The following is a 16,443-nucleotide window of genomic DNA, read 5'->3' as shown; positions in this document are numbered from 1 at the left end:
TTTTTTAATGTATTCTTCTTTTATTTCTATTGACATCTCAATGATTCGCACGATTAGTACATACGTCGAGGTATCGGGCGCGCGGCCGCTCTCACATAGGTCAATTTCTTATTGTTTAGGGCCTGTTACATATAAAAATACTGCATAATTTTTATACATATTCGCGTTTATGTAACATAGAGTTATCTATTATGTTCATATGAAAGGGTACTGCAATAAACTGCATTTCAGTGAATGAAAAAACATTAAAGTTCTAAGGCTAGATTTTTATAAACATTTTTTATTAAACCCTAAATAATCAGAAACTGTTTCTATTGGCAATATACAAAAAATACATACATGATATAGTGGCGTTCTCCTCGTGTTTAAGTTATAAATAATAGAAAAATTCTGTTTCCTTTGGTAGGTAACTGAAGAACAAATAAAAATATTAAAAATTCAAGGTCAATTGAGTTTTAGCTTTGAATTTAGCAAATTATATCTGCAGGCTGCAATCTGCCACAAATCATTTTGGGTACTAATAGCCTCTGTCGTAACGTGTATAAACTTCCACTACTCCGACGATTAAAAGTAGGTTATAGTAAAATTTATTATATTAATTTAAAATATGGGTTGTGATCGCTTCGTTATTTCAGCGAATTCACGTGGCCGCTTACTCCTTAACAACCTTATAAAAAAAGCTAAAGATTTTATTTAAAATGTTTAATTAAATATTAGTTATAAAAATACACACCTATAGTTGGTTATAAAAATATACACAAATTATAAATATCATTGTTGTGGATAGTAATTGCCTTTTTGTTATTTCGTTAGTATGGTCTAAAGGCTTTCCTAACTGAATTTCCATTGTGGCGACACTAGTATAATAACATATCATCACCCTTCTCATTCTGTTTGATAAGAAAGGACAATATGTTCCAATACATGTTTCGGCAATTGAATTGCAAGGTTACACGTGATGGATTATTCAAATTTCTTCCGTCTATCATCGGAAACTGCAAATTTATTACAAAGGAAAAATATAAGTGTTTCCGATTCCGGCTTGACCTTGCCTTCGGCTATCAATCTCCGCAAGTTCTGTATTCGTTGTGTGTGCGGATACTCGCGGGAGCCGTGCTGCGACTGAACTGACTGAAACAAAGAAAACTTTTGTGACAGATATTTTTAGATTCGATTATGTTGAACATGCTAATTACAAGATTCAAATGTTTAACTGCTGGCATCATAGGTCGAAAGGCTGTTGGTTTATAGGTGAGTAACCACAAAGCTCTCGCTCAGATGTACCCCGCCCAGGCACCCCTTTACATCTAGTTATTGCGTCGGCACTATACAAAATCGTAGTAACGATACATCAAACCCAGATACAACATGCTTTCGTATCCATAAACTGGCACTAGACCACAATGCCATTTGATGTTAAGGGATAACATTTCTCCAGTTGTAATGCGCTTCTCCAGAGTTGGTACTGATCGTTGAAATGAAATAGTGAAAACTTATTTACCTGTTCAGGTTCGTCGTTCTTTTGCGCAGTATCTTTATGGTCATCCCACATGACAGGATGCCACGCGCGGCGCACTGCCTTCTCCGGCGGCAGGAGAGGTCGCGGCGGTCTTAGTGGCAGAGTGCGTACGTCCAAAGTTTCTTCATCATCTGAGTATTGTTCCGCCATTGAAACTATAAAGTAATAAACGATTATAAATAATATTGATGGGATATGAAAGAGTTAACTTATCGAAAACCTATGTCCATTAGTTCGTTTTTATTGTTTCATATACTATTTCTTAGAAAGCATTATCGATGATTAATATCAGACCATTTTTCTAATCGTGTCATAGGTAATTTGTATAGGTAGAATCAAATATTTCTTTTCTCTTTTTAGTATACATGCTGGAAAAAAAATAAATGTAAAAATATATCTTCTCTGGTAAGACCGAAAAACAATGACTTTGTTGTTTTGAGTATTTCAGAGCGCTTAACGATTTCCTACTATCACGTCATTATTGTTATTCTATTTACAAAACAATTTACTCGACAAAAATAAACATCTTGTAGACGGCGGGAAACCACTACGCAATAACTTTTTTTTAATCAATTGTGTCTTGGCAAACAATCAAGAAATCATTTTTCACAGTCGATCGATAATGCAATGGTACTTTGTTTCGAAACAAATCGAAAATTTCAGATTCAATGCAATTTTGTAAAAACGTGCTATAATTTTAGTAGAGATGTTTTTATTGCAATATATTTAAATCAAGTTTACAATTTTAATTATATAAATAAAGTTAAGTGGGTACTTACTTTTTGGATTAAAACACAAAATTGGTCTCACTCACGTTCAGAAACTACTTTCTTTTGTTTTAAAATTATCTTCACTTTTTCTTTGGCGTTTGCGCGTGATGTGGTAACAACAAATCCGTTTTATAACTGGCTACAGATCTGATGCGATTTTATTTATAATCGTAGCAAAGCGGACGGATGCAAGGGTAAGTAACGACTGAAATTAATTACTTTCTACGTCTTTGTGAGGCTGCGATACGCCCGAGAGTGTTCCTTTCTGACGTATGTTGGACAATGACCAGTAAAAATAAGAACACAGGCCGAATGTTCGACATGTAGCACGCTGACCGAATACCATGCCAACAATTCAGATTCGGCAACTCTGAACTACTTTATAAACCTAACATCGATACCAAAACAATAACGTTTAGTTCGCAATATGTCTACATCTCCTAGTATTTATAGGTTATTGGCAATCAATAGAAGTTACCATAAAACATTTACCACATTTTTGTAAAGGTATAGCTACGTTGTTGGCCTATAATTAGGTAATAGGACTGACATCACACTTATTAAACAGACAGCAGAAGTTAGTACGAACCTTTTTTGCATAATTACCAACTAATTCAACTAAATTGCCAACTAAAAAATAATTCTAGATCTTATGTGTAACTTATCTGAGATATTTTATCTTGTAAATCGTGAGAATACCTATTCGTTTAGGAGAAATAATTAAAAGATTTTCTAAATTTCTTGTTCATTAATACCTGGATTTCTCGGATGATGAATAAAATCTTAATTACTACCTCGGAATCGGTTATGTTTCAGACAATACATTAAATAGAAAATTCAAAATCAAAATATTTTTAAACATATACAAAGTATTCGTACGAAAATATCGAATCGCAGTGGAAAATTCTAGTTATATAAAGACGGACAGATAGACAAAACACCAGAATGTATGTACGTGAATAGCTCATAGACGGCGCCAGGCACCAACTGCTAGTATTTTTATACCTAGCACGTCATAGTCATAAAAATAATAAAATGCTGGCTAATGTATGTTATACACAGCTTTATGTTTTGATATGTTTTTTTATAAACATAAAAACGTACAACATTAAAAGTAACTTGTCTTTAAAATATTTATTGTTTCACTTAAATCGTTTTAAAAAAGACCTTTATTAAAGTAAATAAAACACTGATCTATAAAAAGAACATAGTATATATTTTACACGTAAAAAACCTAAAACTAGTCAACAACAAATTGAAAATCCTGTAAGGATTTCATACAACTAACAATTGCACTTTTCATAGTTTCGAAATATTATGTATTAGTCATTTGTGGTCTCGGTCTATCTCTCCATTAGTTTATTTATTTAAATTTCTTTTTTATAACAAAATCATTCCGTGAAATCAAATTACACAACAGAAAGTAAATACGCGGTACTTTCCGATATCGATGAACTCAGTTTCTTACAATAGACATGCTCTATTAATATTTTACGATTAGGTAACATTTAAAGATTTCTTCCTATTTACGCTCCCGCAACAAATTCATCGAAGAGAGCTTCATGTTCTGACCTCGACAGCATATATTCCGGAAGAGAGACGCCTAACGCTGCGCTATAACGCGGCATGGTCTCCGCCCAAAAAGCGCCCTTGGAATCGGCTCCGGCGAACTCTTCGGGCGGCGCGATATTAGTCTCGTCAATAATTTGAGCATTTAATTCTGCTTGAGAACCTTCGTTTCTCTTAACTTTGTGCGATTTTACAGGGTTTCGAACCGAAGCTATGACATCGGGTACAACCGCGGCGATAGGGCTCGAGGCCGCGGCGAGAGTGCCCTGCGAAGCTTTCTTGTGCTTCAATTTTTTGCCGTAGTCGCTGTTGGCGACGACGTATGCTGCAGATTTAGCCGGGGAACTCGTCACAGTTTGACTTGCTGCCGCTTCGTTTCCATCGTCAAGGGTAGCGGGTTTGGAAGTAAACTCTTTGACCTCTTGATACGCTAAATGACTTTGTTTCGGCGCTGACTCAGACACAAACATGCATTCCTCATGCTTTAAACCATTTTTATCAATACATTGGAAGCAGGTCATTCCATTCTTTTGCACTTTCTTACAAGCTGACCTATCTTTTTTCTTAAACTCTGCTAATACATTTTCGACGTCCTTCTTTTGTTCGGTGTCGGTATAAAATCCAGGAATGGCTTTCTTATAATCGTAGGGCTTATTTTCTTTATTTTCTTCAGAATCATTCTGATTTTCAGCCGCTCTTAAAGCTTCGCTAGGTTTGGGCGCCGATGTGTGCACATAGTATGATTTATATTTTCCGGAATTGTCATCGTCATTTTTGTAATTACCGTATGGTTTTCCTTCGTCACCGTAATTTTTTACGCTCGATGCGTCCTTTTGACCGTCCACAAGTTTTTGAGATTTTTCTGGATTCTCTGCTTTTTGAGTATTTTCGGGTTCGTCAGGTTCGTCGTTGCTGTCGAATTTTCTTTCTTTGGAGTAAGCATATTTATTATTTTTCGGTTCGGCAACATACGAACACGATTCATAATTTCCACCAGTTTTTGGGTCTTTACAAGACATACATGTCATGGTGTCTTTCTTTACTTCCTTACAGTTCCCGGGATTTTGTTTAATTTCAGCGGCTTGCTTTTCAGACAACTCTTTTATTCTTTCGTATTCTTTGTGATCATAACCGGAATCATAACTGTAGGGGTATTCGTAATCCTTTTTCGGATTTTTTTCTTCTTTGTAGGCACTGCTGTAGGGACTTTCATCGAAGGCTTTGGGTCTGGAAATGTACTCCGCTTTATAGTTGTAAGGGTCCTCATCTTCCTCGTTGCTGCTTCTTCTTCCGTTTTCTTTTTTTCTTCCTCCAGCGTACCGCCGAATTCTGGATGGTCCTGCAATGTAAGTATGTGCCTTGTAGTTTGGTTCGACATCGGGGTTATCTATTAGCTCTTCCTTGCGATAATTTACTGGATGCGCTACTTCGACGTTAGTAACTGCAGGCTGAAAATAAGCGGCAACCGAAGGATCCTTTCTCAAAGCTTCCAAAATGTTTCCCCCTTCTTCTCTTTCTTCGGGATTAAAGACTTTGTAATTTGCATCATGAACTGTCCTTATGTCGTATCTCAAAGGACCCGCGAGTTGCCCTTGCGCTATCTGGTGGGCGGATGATTTTTGCGGCTGTGTTAGTTTCGCTGATTGCGGCTGGGGGTAAAAGCTCTGACTAGCGATAGGATTAAAGCCAAAGTTTGAAGCGGAAAACACATTTTCTTTTGGCGCTAGACGACTATGCAATGAATCAATAGAACTACTAACAAGAGAATCAAACAATCTAGGATATTGACTCTTATCAGCGTTTGCTATTGCCGCGGCTACGGGATTCGAAGCCAAGGTAACAATGCCTGAAAAAAGCCGATTATTGTTCATACAGAATAATAGGTTTTGTCTTATAGTACCATAAATTAAGAAAAATAAAGTTTATATAATATTTACTTGAATTCACAAATTTATTAGATTCGTCTACTTGTTAGTTATCTACATGAGCGGTGTTAGCAACTACAAAGCATTTCCTAATAATTTGTTACGTTAAAACAATGATTTACCCGAATCGTCGGAATTAAAGATAGGTCCAAAATCCAATGATTGCACAAATCCGGTGTCACTATTCTCTTCATTAGAATAAACTCCAACACACACCACCCAGAGTATTAACTGCAACAAGAATAATGCTTCATTGTTTACAAAAAAAATAATATTCTATATATAAATATATTGAACTTAATATATAATTAAAATGTACCAGTCTTAGACAATACGCCATTTTATATGTTGGGTTTGCACCCAAATAAATTATTTAAAAGTAAGCAACTCCTCGGCGAGTCGAGTCGTTGTCGGGTTTGGTTTGAGATGAAAGTAACGTCATGTTATGGCAATGACAAGGTTTTATAGGCAACAATATTGCGCAGGTGAAAGATCGGCGCAACCGAGCGCGAGCTGCAGTGAAGCGTGTCGCCGGACAATGTCCGCTTGCCCCATCCGCCGGCGCTGACAAACTGCTGACTGCTAAGCTCACCCACCTGCAATAAACAATACTTCACGACTCACCACTTTCTACGACAGGAGACGTAAGTACCTATGACAACTTCAACATATCTGATTTTATGTTAGGAGGTCCAATACATGGTATGCGGTGGAATAATCACATGAATAATTGAATATGGATGGCTGCAAAAGTAGAGGGAGACCAAAGAAGGTATGGATGAATTGTGTGAAAGAGGTATTCTGTAAGAAGGGGAGGACTGATAAAGATGTGTGGAGTAGTTCATACTGTGTCGACCCTTCGTAGGGCAGGTTGACGATGATGAGGTCCAAAAGCTTCTCTAGTGTACGCGTCATCGCCTACGTATATCGAAACTTGCATTTTTGTTTAATTTTCTGCCATCTAATAAAGAATAAGACATCTCAGTAAAACAGACTAACCAATGGATAAATTTCTAGTCTCTACTGCTTTTTGATTTTGTAACGTATTCTAAAGCTAAGTGTTCATCAGTCGAACTATCCACAAAGCCACTCTTTTAGATGCTAGAGTAGATTTGTGTAACTTTATTTCCAACTAATATCGCCAAATTAGACCGCAATAAAATGCAAGAACACGGGTAAAAATATTAGGAGTAACAACAACACATCTATTATGTTGATTTCAGTGGCTTTATTTCTTGTAATATGTATTTATAACTATGAAGACATAATAAAGCAAGTCAATATTTTTTTCTAAAGTTAGAAATCTGTAACGAAGTGTTTGTTCATTCGCAACGACTGATCAATTTAAACTAGAAAGGTTTTGAAACAGAACATTTACGCAACTCCTTTTAAACTGTTTTACATAATTACGCCCTAAGGGAAAATATTGATTTCACTTTTGCGACAACATTCAACATTTTTTTAATTAATCGATGCATTGAACTTTAAATCCTTTGTATTAGATATTTGTTTTATATTCTTATTTTTTTCGATAATTTTAGTTACTTTAGTGGTGTATTCAGCTCGGATCTATTCCCCCCTAAAAGGGGCAATTCTCTGTCACTCATTCAGTAGATTCTTCCACTCTCTGTCTTAGTGGCTTATACCTTTTTAATCCGTCGATATGGATCGAATTAAGACGATACAAATACGCATTTTGTATTGACGAGCTTTCAATATTTTGGCATCTTTCCAGTTAAAAAATAAATGTAATAAGGAACTTGGATGTGAAACATGAGGTCACCGACATGCGAGGCAATACACTTATATGGAACATGCCATACGGGCGGTGCGATGGTGACGTTTTATTGCAACGCCATACAAATCAAATAAACGCATAAAGGTGAGTACAGACTAGAGCATTTTCTTAGCTTTCTAAGAAAATGCTCTAGTCTGTACGGCGTTATATGACATGTTCTAGTGTATCACCCTTTCACAAACCACGTATGAAGATGACCATTTGTAAGAACGTTACATTACACAGAAATGGTCTAGTGTATATTCACCTTAACTAACGTTGGTTCAGAATGTTATTTATTGTTTATTTATTTTAATCATCAAAATTCTGTATAAAATTCTAAAATTACTCAAAGATTGTATGCTTCTCTTGCTGTATGATTTTTTCTATGAAGGTTTACAGCAAGCAGTAGATACTCGCCGCGACCGAATTGGCAAGAGGCCAAAGTATCAGTTGCCAGTAAACTGCATAGAAAGTTAATGACAGATTTTTTTTTAATTCGGTTCGGTAAATTACTAATACTTTTAACAAAAAAATGAAAATAACAGTTAGTTATTAATAGTTGCAAAAGTTCAAAATTAAAAAATATTAAAATCAGCTTCAGTTGAAATCTGTTTCCATTGGCCAAATAAAATAATCTTACTTCTACGACTGCCTTAACATGACTAGAGTAAATAAAACAAACATATACATGTATTCATTATATCTTTAATAACCTTATAATTATGATAATAATGGTAAAAACACACAAATGGAATGTAATTTATGATTTCATACGCTTGTTAATTTATGCAGTAATTGTCGCGAAGCAGGATTGCTGTCCGCCTCTAAAGCTGTTAGCATTGATTTCTGTAACAATAATGTACTCATTTATCACCAATTAGAATATTCAATAACGAAATTTACCATAGCGTACCGTTTCATTCCGCGAAGTGACACGACACGACATGACGTCACGATACAATACGGCACCGTACTGTGTTGTAAACGTCACCACGTTTATATATTGTTAGATTTTCACAATTTATAAAAATAAATATATTATTATAAAAAGAATACATTTTCAATTTGTATCGTTTTACTTAATCTAAAAATGTTGTAATACTTCGTGTTTGTATAAAAAGGTGGTTTATTTCGTGTCTTTTATTATAGACGGTTTTGTTCAAAATCTAGGACGTTTACTATTGTTTAACGTTTTTTACACACATTACAATCATGACATAAATTCTACAAATAGTCATTTAAAGAATCTAGATAAAGATTTCGTTAAATGTAAGGTCTGAGAACGTAAAAACGCGCTACCTTTTTTATTTATTTTATCTTCAATTATAGTCAAACATGATATCTGAACCGGTGAGAGGCGCTACTATCGCGGTTGCTTTTGTGAGAATACATATAAAACCTACTTAGAGATAAAAAATGATACAAAAAAAAATGAAATGACAACCACAGTACAGAGAATCTTTATGACGTCGACAGAGGGGCGCTAGTGAGCTGACATAATTTAGTTTGACTTATGTCCACCAGTTCGGATAATCTTGTATATCTGTATTTAAAGATTTTTTTTTAATTATTTCATTGTATGAACTCACCGCATACTTATTGTGGTCTTGCAGTTTTTGTGTCAACATCCACAAGTTAGCGGCCAGACTTGACATGGAGGGATCACTCAGGTCACCTCGTCTAACCACTCGCCAGAATAATTCCAGACCTAGATTGTATTGTTTCTTCGTCTCCTTATTATCTCCTAGCATTTTCAACACGACTAATATTTCTTGGCATACATGAGTCGCATATTTCTCAATGCATTCGATAAACTCTTCTTCGGAACCATATAATTCGTCATTTGATATCACTGTCAATATTTTTACAATTCAATAATTAGGTAGTATATTTAAAGTATAAATATTTTCATGTGTTAGAAAACCGTAAACGAAAAGAAACAAATAAAATTTAAGCCGAACTCCAGTATACGTTATTAAATATTATTAAAAAAAATTAATATCAAGGATAAATTAAAAAAAATATAAGAAGTTATTACAAACCAGAGTCAATGGTATATATGTATTTCTCTCTCGTCATATGGCAGAGCAAATCCAAAGTCTTAAGTAATAAGTTGTAATAGAGCGGGTCTGTCTTCTTCCACTGCACTCTTTCTAGAACTTTTATAAAACCACTCAGTACGTAAGCTTTACGATTACTGTCCACGTTGTCCTGCAAATAAAGATAAACACACCATTTTTGTATGCAGGGTAGTCGTAACTCCCATACTCAGAGTCCTTAAGTCACAAACGATTTTCTTGAGTCTAAGTATCATCAATTTTCGGTAAGTAATTGCTTGCAACTATGAAACAACTTTTTTATTTAGTTTTATAACTTAGAACTTACAGGAAGTATAAGCAAAGTAGACAGAAAGTTGCTGAGCAGACCGGCCATCCTGTCGTGTGTGGTCTTGTCTTGCCCGTCCTCTTTGATATATTGAGGAATATTTGGTATTATCCCCACCAACGCTTTGAAATTCGCTTCAGCTGTAAGCAATTATAAAAAATTAGCCATCTCTATCATTCTTCTTCATGTTATCTTTTTTATTCATCTGTAACTCATTTGATAGTTGTGAGTTTAATAAATAGAGGCGTTGTCATAACATCATTTAAGTGTTTGGTTATTAAAGTTGTATAGTTGTTACCTTGTCCAATGCATCCGTTAAGCAGCGCGGCCTGTCCGCTGAGCAGGTAGAGGTGCGCACGCGCAAGCCCGCAGCGCAGCGACGGCGCAGTCACGCAGCAGTATGCTGCGCACGCGCGCTGCACCCACCGACCCCGCCCACCCGCGCTGCCAGACACGCCCACCGCACCCACTTCCCCCGTCTCGCCGCCCGCGCGACACGACAGCGCATTCACTGCCTAATATTACCAAACCACCTTTTACTTGTATTTAAAAAACATATCAAAGTTCTAACATGGAAATTTTATTACTTCATATTATCTTACTAATATTATACACGCGAATGTTTAGATGGATGGATGGATATTTGTTTGAAGGTATCTCCAAAACGACTGAATGGAAATCGATAATATTTGGCATACGTATAGAATTTAGTCTGGAAAAACACATTGGTTACTTATTAAGTATTTTTTTAATTCGACGCGGACGGAGTCGTCGGTGACAGCTAGTTTTATTAATAAACATGAGTAATTATAAACTAACGTGAACCAAAGCGACGAGGACGGCGTCCAGTTTGATGAATGCTGCGCGACAGTCGACGTAGAAGCTGAGTTGCTGTTCCGGCTCCTCATGGTATACAGCGTGAACAAACTTTATGATCAGATCCGCGCACACTTTCATCTCGTCATCAACTGTTGCTAGACTAGAAAAATACTTTTGTTAATATTTATAATCTTAATGTTAAGTTACAGTTAGCATTAAACAATTTCATTTATCTAGTTGTAAATATAGTGAATGTATTGACATCATCATCATCAGCTCATTATACGTCCCCACCGAGGGGCTTGGAGCCTACTCTATGTTACGGGTGACTAGGCCATAGTCAACCACGCTGGCCAAGTGCGGGTTGGTTGACTTCACACATATCTTCGAATTTCTTCTCAGATATGTGCAGGTTGCATCACTATGTTTTCCTTCGCCGTAAGAACGTCGGATAAATGTACAAATGTATTGACATAACACATACAAATGACTATCGTGTTTTTAAGATCAAAATCTCCGTTTAATACATATTGTCGTCTCTGTTTTATCAAAGATAATGACAGGGATGACACTATGTTTTATACAAAGGTTTTGGTCTCAGAAACCAAAGGTTAGTAGACATAGTTTAGAGAGAGATAGTTTGGACTATGGTTGCTTGATTGATATGATTTTAATCTGTTGCGAATTATTATATTAAATTTTAATCGTTATTAGTTCTGCAATCGCTTGTATTGTTAGGAAAATCCGAAACTGTGCCGGTGTACTGGCGCAACACTAGCCTTACTAAAATGTCGACGTTTATGTCCCCTCACTAATCATTATGACACTTGACTTTGTAATGAAAGCGCGTCATTCGCGCCAAAGGATTCTAATTAATAATGCTTAAAAGTATTGAGCACAAACTTGTTTAGTATAGGGAATATAAAAATTATTCTCCTACACACCCTTACTTTTTAGGGTTCCGTACCTCGAAAGAAAAAAAAACGGAACGGAAAAAGGATCACTTTTTTCTGCGTATCTTACTTGATAGAGTCGTGCAGTATGCAGCAGAGACGCATCAGACTTGCGATGATGACTGGGTCTTCTATAGAGGTGGTGCTGCATCGCTCAAAGAACACGGACAGGATCGTCTTAGCCATGCCAGTGCGGGCGCTGGACGTTTGCACTAACTCTAACAGTGGCATGAATGCATCCTGAAATTGTCATCTTTGTATAGACGTAGAGATAAATTAGTTATATCTTACTAAAAATATAAATGTGAATGTTTAAATGGATGTTTGCTTGAAGGTATCTTCTGAACGGTTGAACGGATCTCGATAAAATTTGGCATACATATAGAACATAGTCTGGAACAGTGGTTCCCAAACTTATTTTGTCTACTGCCCACTTTGAGAATAAATATTTTTTTAGCGCCCCCATATTTCCACATATTTAAAAACCACTATAACTTCAAACTAAATTAATTAATTATTGTGACCTATATATGTATATTAACGGAGGATTCTAAACGAAACTTTTACTATAACCCGCAACTTGAGACCTGCAGCGCCCACAAGAGGGCGTTATCGCCCACTTTGGGAAAGCCTGGTCTGGAAGAACCCGCACGGACGGAGTCGCAGGCGGCAAGTCTTTTTTGCATGGGAAAACTAACAAATCTCTCACCATTAGGAAGAGTTCCTCAACATCAGGAATGGACTTGAGCATCCTCTTGACAACCAGGTGGAAGTTGGAGGAGAACTCCTCAGCGGGCTTGCCGCACTTCAGCATGAAGCGTATTGTGCCGCGCAGAATGATATTGGTATGTTGTGTCTGGAAAAATTTAAACATTCATGAGCAGAATATCTAGAAATAAGTTGGTTATCAGTGTTTTACAATAGTGGGGGCAAATATTTTCAATTCATTAATTTATAATGGGAAAAAAACTACGCAAAACAGTTTCAAATAGTCTTTTTTAAACAAGCAATCGCCCGCGATTTCGTCAGCGTAGAATTAAAAAAGTAGCCTATAATTACGCGTGCATCAACTACCTTCTCATTAAAATCGGACCAGTGGTTCTGGAGGTTACCCGGAACAAACGCGGTTTTTAGACAGAAAGAATTTTAACAATTGTTTTTTTTACGTAATATAATATTTTTTTTGATATTACATACAGACAGTCTTTTTATTAATATATATTGATACATACAGAGAGCTGAGTACAGGCGAACTGTAGCCAGGGCTCGAGGACGTGCAGGAAGCTGATGGTAGACTTAATGTTGCTGGCAATCTTCCACCAGCTCTGGCTGAGGGCTTCCGACGACAGCCGGTGGTGGCTGCCTGCCTTGCAAAGATGCTCGCCCAGAGAGGCCAGTACTGGGCTCAAAAGAACTATTTAAAAAGTAAGTGTTTTGCTGTTTACATTACCGAAACATTTGTACAAATACATATTGATTTCTTTCGTAAAAAAAGAAGTAAAATACCTCTTTTTTTGACCAGAATTTTTACACGGATTTTTTACGCATTTAAGGAATTTTAAATTTAGGAACAGTAAAGTTGCCTACGAAAAGATTTGTTTCATTTTAACAAAAATTGTGTTAATGCAAGAAAAGTAAAAGAATGTTAAAATTGTCGATAAATATAGTAATTCTTAAGAATTTCGAGCGTTCAGAAAAATATCTTTCTCACCCATTTTATCAGCAGATTTGTGTATCATTTCCAATATTCTTGATGACTTTTCAATAATATCTTGAGATTCGAATGAAGATAGAATGCAGGCCAGAAACAATTCACTTGAAATAGATCTGGATTTTTTCAAAGTAAAAAAAAACATGAGTAAATTAACTAGTAATGTCAATAAATAAATAAAACATGATTCAAACTTTATTGCAGGTCGCTTAAGCGCAAATATTCAGAATTAAATGTAGGAATTCGGTATACCGTCTCATTCGAAAATACGATTCGCCATAAAGTTTGGATAGCACTATACAATTTTTTATTTATTACATACTTATTTTCAAGAACATCGCATTGATCCAAAAACTCCTCCAATAGTGTATGTTTAGATTTGTGATAGTTAAGTGTTCCAAACATCAACCAGTTGACTGCCGGTTCATAAAGATTCAAGTATTGATCTTGTGTTAACAGTTGTGTTCCATACTTTTTAGTCATCATTGGATGGAAAATCTGTTAAGGTAAAAAATATTTTTTTATGTAACCAAAATTAAAGCTCACAAAACAACTAATTTAAAAAATGAGTACAAAACCATTAGGATCAATTGTCAGATTTAAATCTTAATAATATTAGAAATGCGAATATTTATATGTTTGTTATAAGGTATCTCCGTAACGGCTGAACGGATCTTGATGAAATTTGGCATTAACATAGTCTGGAAAAACACATAGGCTAAGTTAAGTTTTTTCTCAGCGCGGACGGAGTCGCGGATGTAAGCTACAAATATTTTCATACCTGTTCATAGTCCTCCAGGAATTCTTTAAGATTATCAAAGAAAAATTCCTCACTCTCCCTTCCTAACAGCTTCGCCGCAACATTACATAGGTATACACGTAAATAAACCGCAACCAACGGGTTAGCAATCCCTCTTATCATTATTGTCAGTCTTTTAATGATTGGTTTGATTTCATTTTTGTTAATAAAAACGTAGCATTTCAACAAAGACATTTCCATATATAAACGAGGTAGTAATTCTCTTATGGACGCCATTTTAAACATCCAATTCTGACAAGTCTCTTTAGCTGATTCTGGGACTCTTGCCGGATCTATGTCCATTGGTGATTTAATTACTTGGTCACTGTAATTGAACTTTACAAGTTAATAAAGTAATTGTATAGAGATTTAACATATAGGAAAGTACCTTTACATATACAGCAAATACCAAATGATAAGAACTCATGTATAACAAATTAATACTTACCCTGTGCTTTTATTTTTTAACCTATTGAATACCAAATTGCCAAAATTGTCCAATATATCACAAATTAATATAAATTTGCTTGGATAAAACTGCATTACATTAAAGTCTGAAAGTAGCTTCGAGCACTGAATGCATATTTTGAAGGCTTTTACTCTTTGTTCTGTATCCCATGCCTAGCAAAGAAAAAAATAATTATAATGCAGTTGAACATGTATATGCATGAAATCTCTATGAGCGAGAGTCATTTTCTGTTCCTAACAGATGAGCTTCATAAGTGAGAAACTCAGGTTAGAGAAAAACCTTTATAAGTGAGAAAATACAGCAGTCCCTTTGTCTCTCTTCCATGTATAAAATTATTAAAAAGTTTATTCTGAATTTTAAGCCATTACAATCACATAAACATCTTTATTAAAAGTAAGGCAAATAAAAACATCATACATACCTTTTTAATTTCTTCATCAAGCATATTTATTTTTCCGACAAACTCCTGTTGACTGAGCCCTATAGTCTTCCTAATAGAACCCTCGTCAAAGTCATCCAACTGTTCTAATCTATGTTTTACTTTCTCATTCAAATTTGATACCTGTCTTATAAGAGCTGAAAATGAACTAACTTAAAATGTAACAAAAAAGAAAAAGAAAAAATTATCGATTAATTTAATAAACTCTGAATCACACCAGGACACCTTAGGACAGGCAATTAAATGTATAGATATTATTAAAAATCTTTAAAATGTTAAAAGTTCTATATAAGTATTAAAGCTAAGATGAAACTTTATTTTTATGTATAAGGAGCTAGTGTTTTTAATTTTGTTACCTTTTTCTCCACCCGGCAAAAAACTGCTTACAATTGTCAACTTTTCTCCTGTTGTATATTTGCTTAATATATTTGCTCTTCTTTTGCTCCATACTTGTATGTAATTTTTTTGTGTATCTATTTCAATTATAGGTTCCAAGTCCTTTACAAAACATCATGAAAATACTGATAAGAAGAACAATTACTAAACAAATCATGTAAAAAATTTAAGTATTTATATATATAAATTATAGTATGGTTAAAATATGCAGAAGCAACAATAGTATCCATATTTTTATACTACTTGGTAAATTTAAGATTCGGATAAGATTTAGACATCTGTGGTAAAAATAAATCATAAAAATCATTATTATTAAAACACTTTATTTTTTTATTACCTCATTATCATTAGCCTGTTCAAATTTCAACAAGGGGTCGGGTTCATCAAATGCTTCACTCCATTTGTTTATACTTTCAATAAAATTTTTGCTCTTACTCTGTTTCTGTAAAAAAATCTTGTCTTGTATAGTAACACAGTGTACACTTCACTATTACACTTTTAAATAACATATAACTAACCATATTTGTGACTTCAACTTTTAATGGATGGGAGGATACTTTTAAGCTGGGGTAATCATGACTATTCTTGGTTGTTTTTTTAAGTGTAGTCCTGTTATTGTAAATAAACATTATTTTAAAATGATTATTGTAGTGCAATAAATATATCAAAACTTTCATTATTTAACTTATCTGATTACCATTTATAAGTGGGCATATCGCTTATCTATAAGTTTTACGATAGTTAATTAAAAATTATATATAAACTTTCTTTAAATGCATTGAAAACAAAAATTAGGGATAATGTCAGAACGTTGTTGTTGTTTTTATTATTCACTCGAAAGAGCAGGCAAAGGAACTAAGCCATACAGCCTAAAATGTCAGAACGACAGTGACATCTTCTTTGACAATA

At 34.9% G+C, this 16,443-nt stretch overlaps 3 protein-coding genes across 5 annotated transcripts; all 3 read right to left on the bottom strand.

Annotated features, from left to right (window-relative positions):
- Positions 1-687: 687 nt before the first annotated feature.
- On the bottom strand, positions 688-2,532 carry LOC106128361 (uncharacterized). The gene is given in 3 exon segments (NM_001312784.1): positions 688-1,131; positions 1,502-1,674; positions 2,299-2,532. Coding segments are annotated over 2 exon segments (336 nt in total). The 5' UTR covers positions 1,670-1,674; positions 2,299-2,532; the 3' UTR covers positions 688-963.
- A 1,098-nt stretch (positions 2,533-3,630) lies between these two features.
- On the bottom strand, positions 3,631-6,197 carry LOC106128293 (uncharacterized). Of its 2 annotated transcripts, none has more exons than XM_013326602.1 (3): positions 6,103-6,197; positions 5,906-6,014; positions 3,631-5,704 (listed from the first exon to the last, which is right to left on the bottom strand). In XM_013326602.1, the coding sequence occupies exons 1-3, from the start codon at positions 6,121-6,123 to the stop codon at positions 3,816-3,818; spliced, it is 2,019 nt and encodes a 672-aa protein (XP_013182056.1). In that variant the 5' UTR covers positions 6,124-6,197; the 3' UTR covers positions 3,631-3,815. The 2 variants fall into 2 exon arrangements, with proteins under 2 accessions (XP_013182056.1, XP_013182057.1); XM_013326603.1 differs by having other exon boundaries at positions 3,631-5,197.
- A 2,061-nt stretch (positions 6,198-8,258) lies between these two features.
- LOC106128523 (UPF0505 protein C16orf62 homolog) lies at positions 8,259-16,401 on the bottom strand. 2 transcript variants are annotated; one of them, XM_013326948.1, is made up of 18 exons: positions 16,232-16,401; positions 16,053-16,143; positions 15,872-15,976; positions 15,495-15,636; positions 15,121-15,290; positions 14,679-14,851; positions 14,213-14,555; positions 13,754-13,929; positions 13,432-13,547; positions 12,953-13,134; positions 12,430-12,576; positions 11,791-11,960; positions 10,768-10,927; positions 10,247-10,463; positions 9,949-10,088; positions 9,606-9,774; positions 9,153-9,415; positions 8,259-8,409 (listed from the first exon to the last, which is right to left on the bottom strand). In XM_013326948.1, exons 1-18 carry the CDS (start codon positions 16,246-16,248, stop codon positions 8,332-8,334), a joined length of 2,859 nt encoding a protein of 952 aa, XP_013182402.1. In that variant the 5' UTR covers positions 16,249-16,401; the 3' UTR covers positions 8,259-8,331. The 2 variants fall into 2 exon arrangements, with proteins under 2 accessions (XP_013182402.1, XP_013182403.1); XM_013326949.1 differs by having other exon boundaries at positions 15,121-15,275.
- Between the last annotated feature and the right edge of the window lie 42 nt (positions 16,402-16,443).

This window comes from Papilio xuthus, unplaced genomic scaffold (genome assembly GCF_000836235.2).
Source record: "Papilio xuthus unplaced genomic scaffold, Pxut_1.1 DF828780.1, whole genome shotgun sequence".
In the NCBI taxonomy this organism is placed as follows: Eukaryota; Metazoa; Arthropoda; class Insecta; order Lepidoptera; family Papilionidae; genus Papilio; species Papilio xuthus.
Note: the sequence above shows the minus strand (reverse complement) of the source record. Positions and strands in the feature narration are given on the sequence as shown.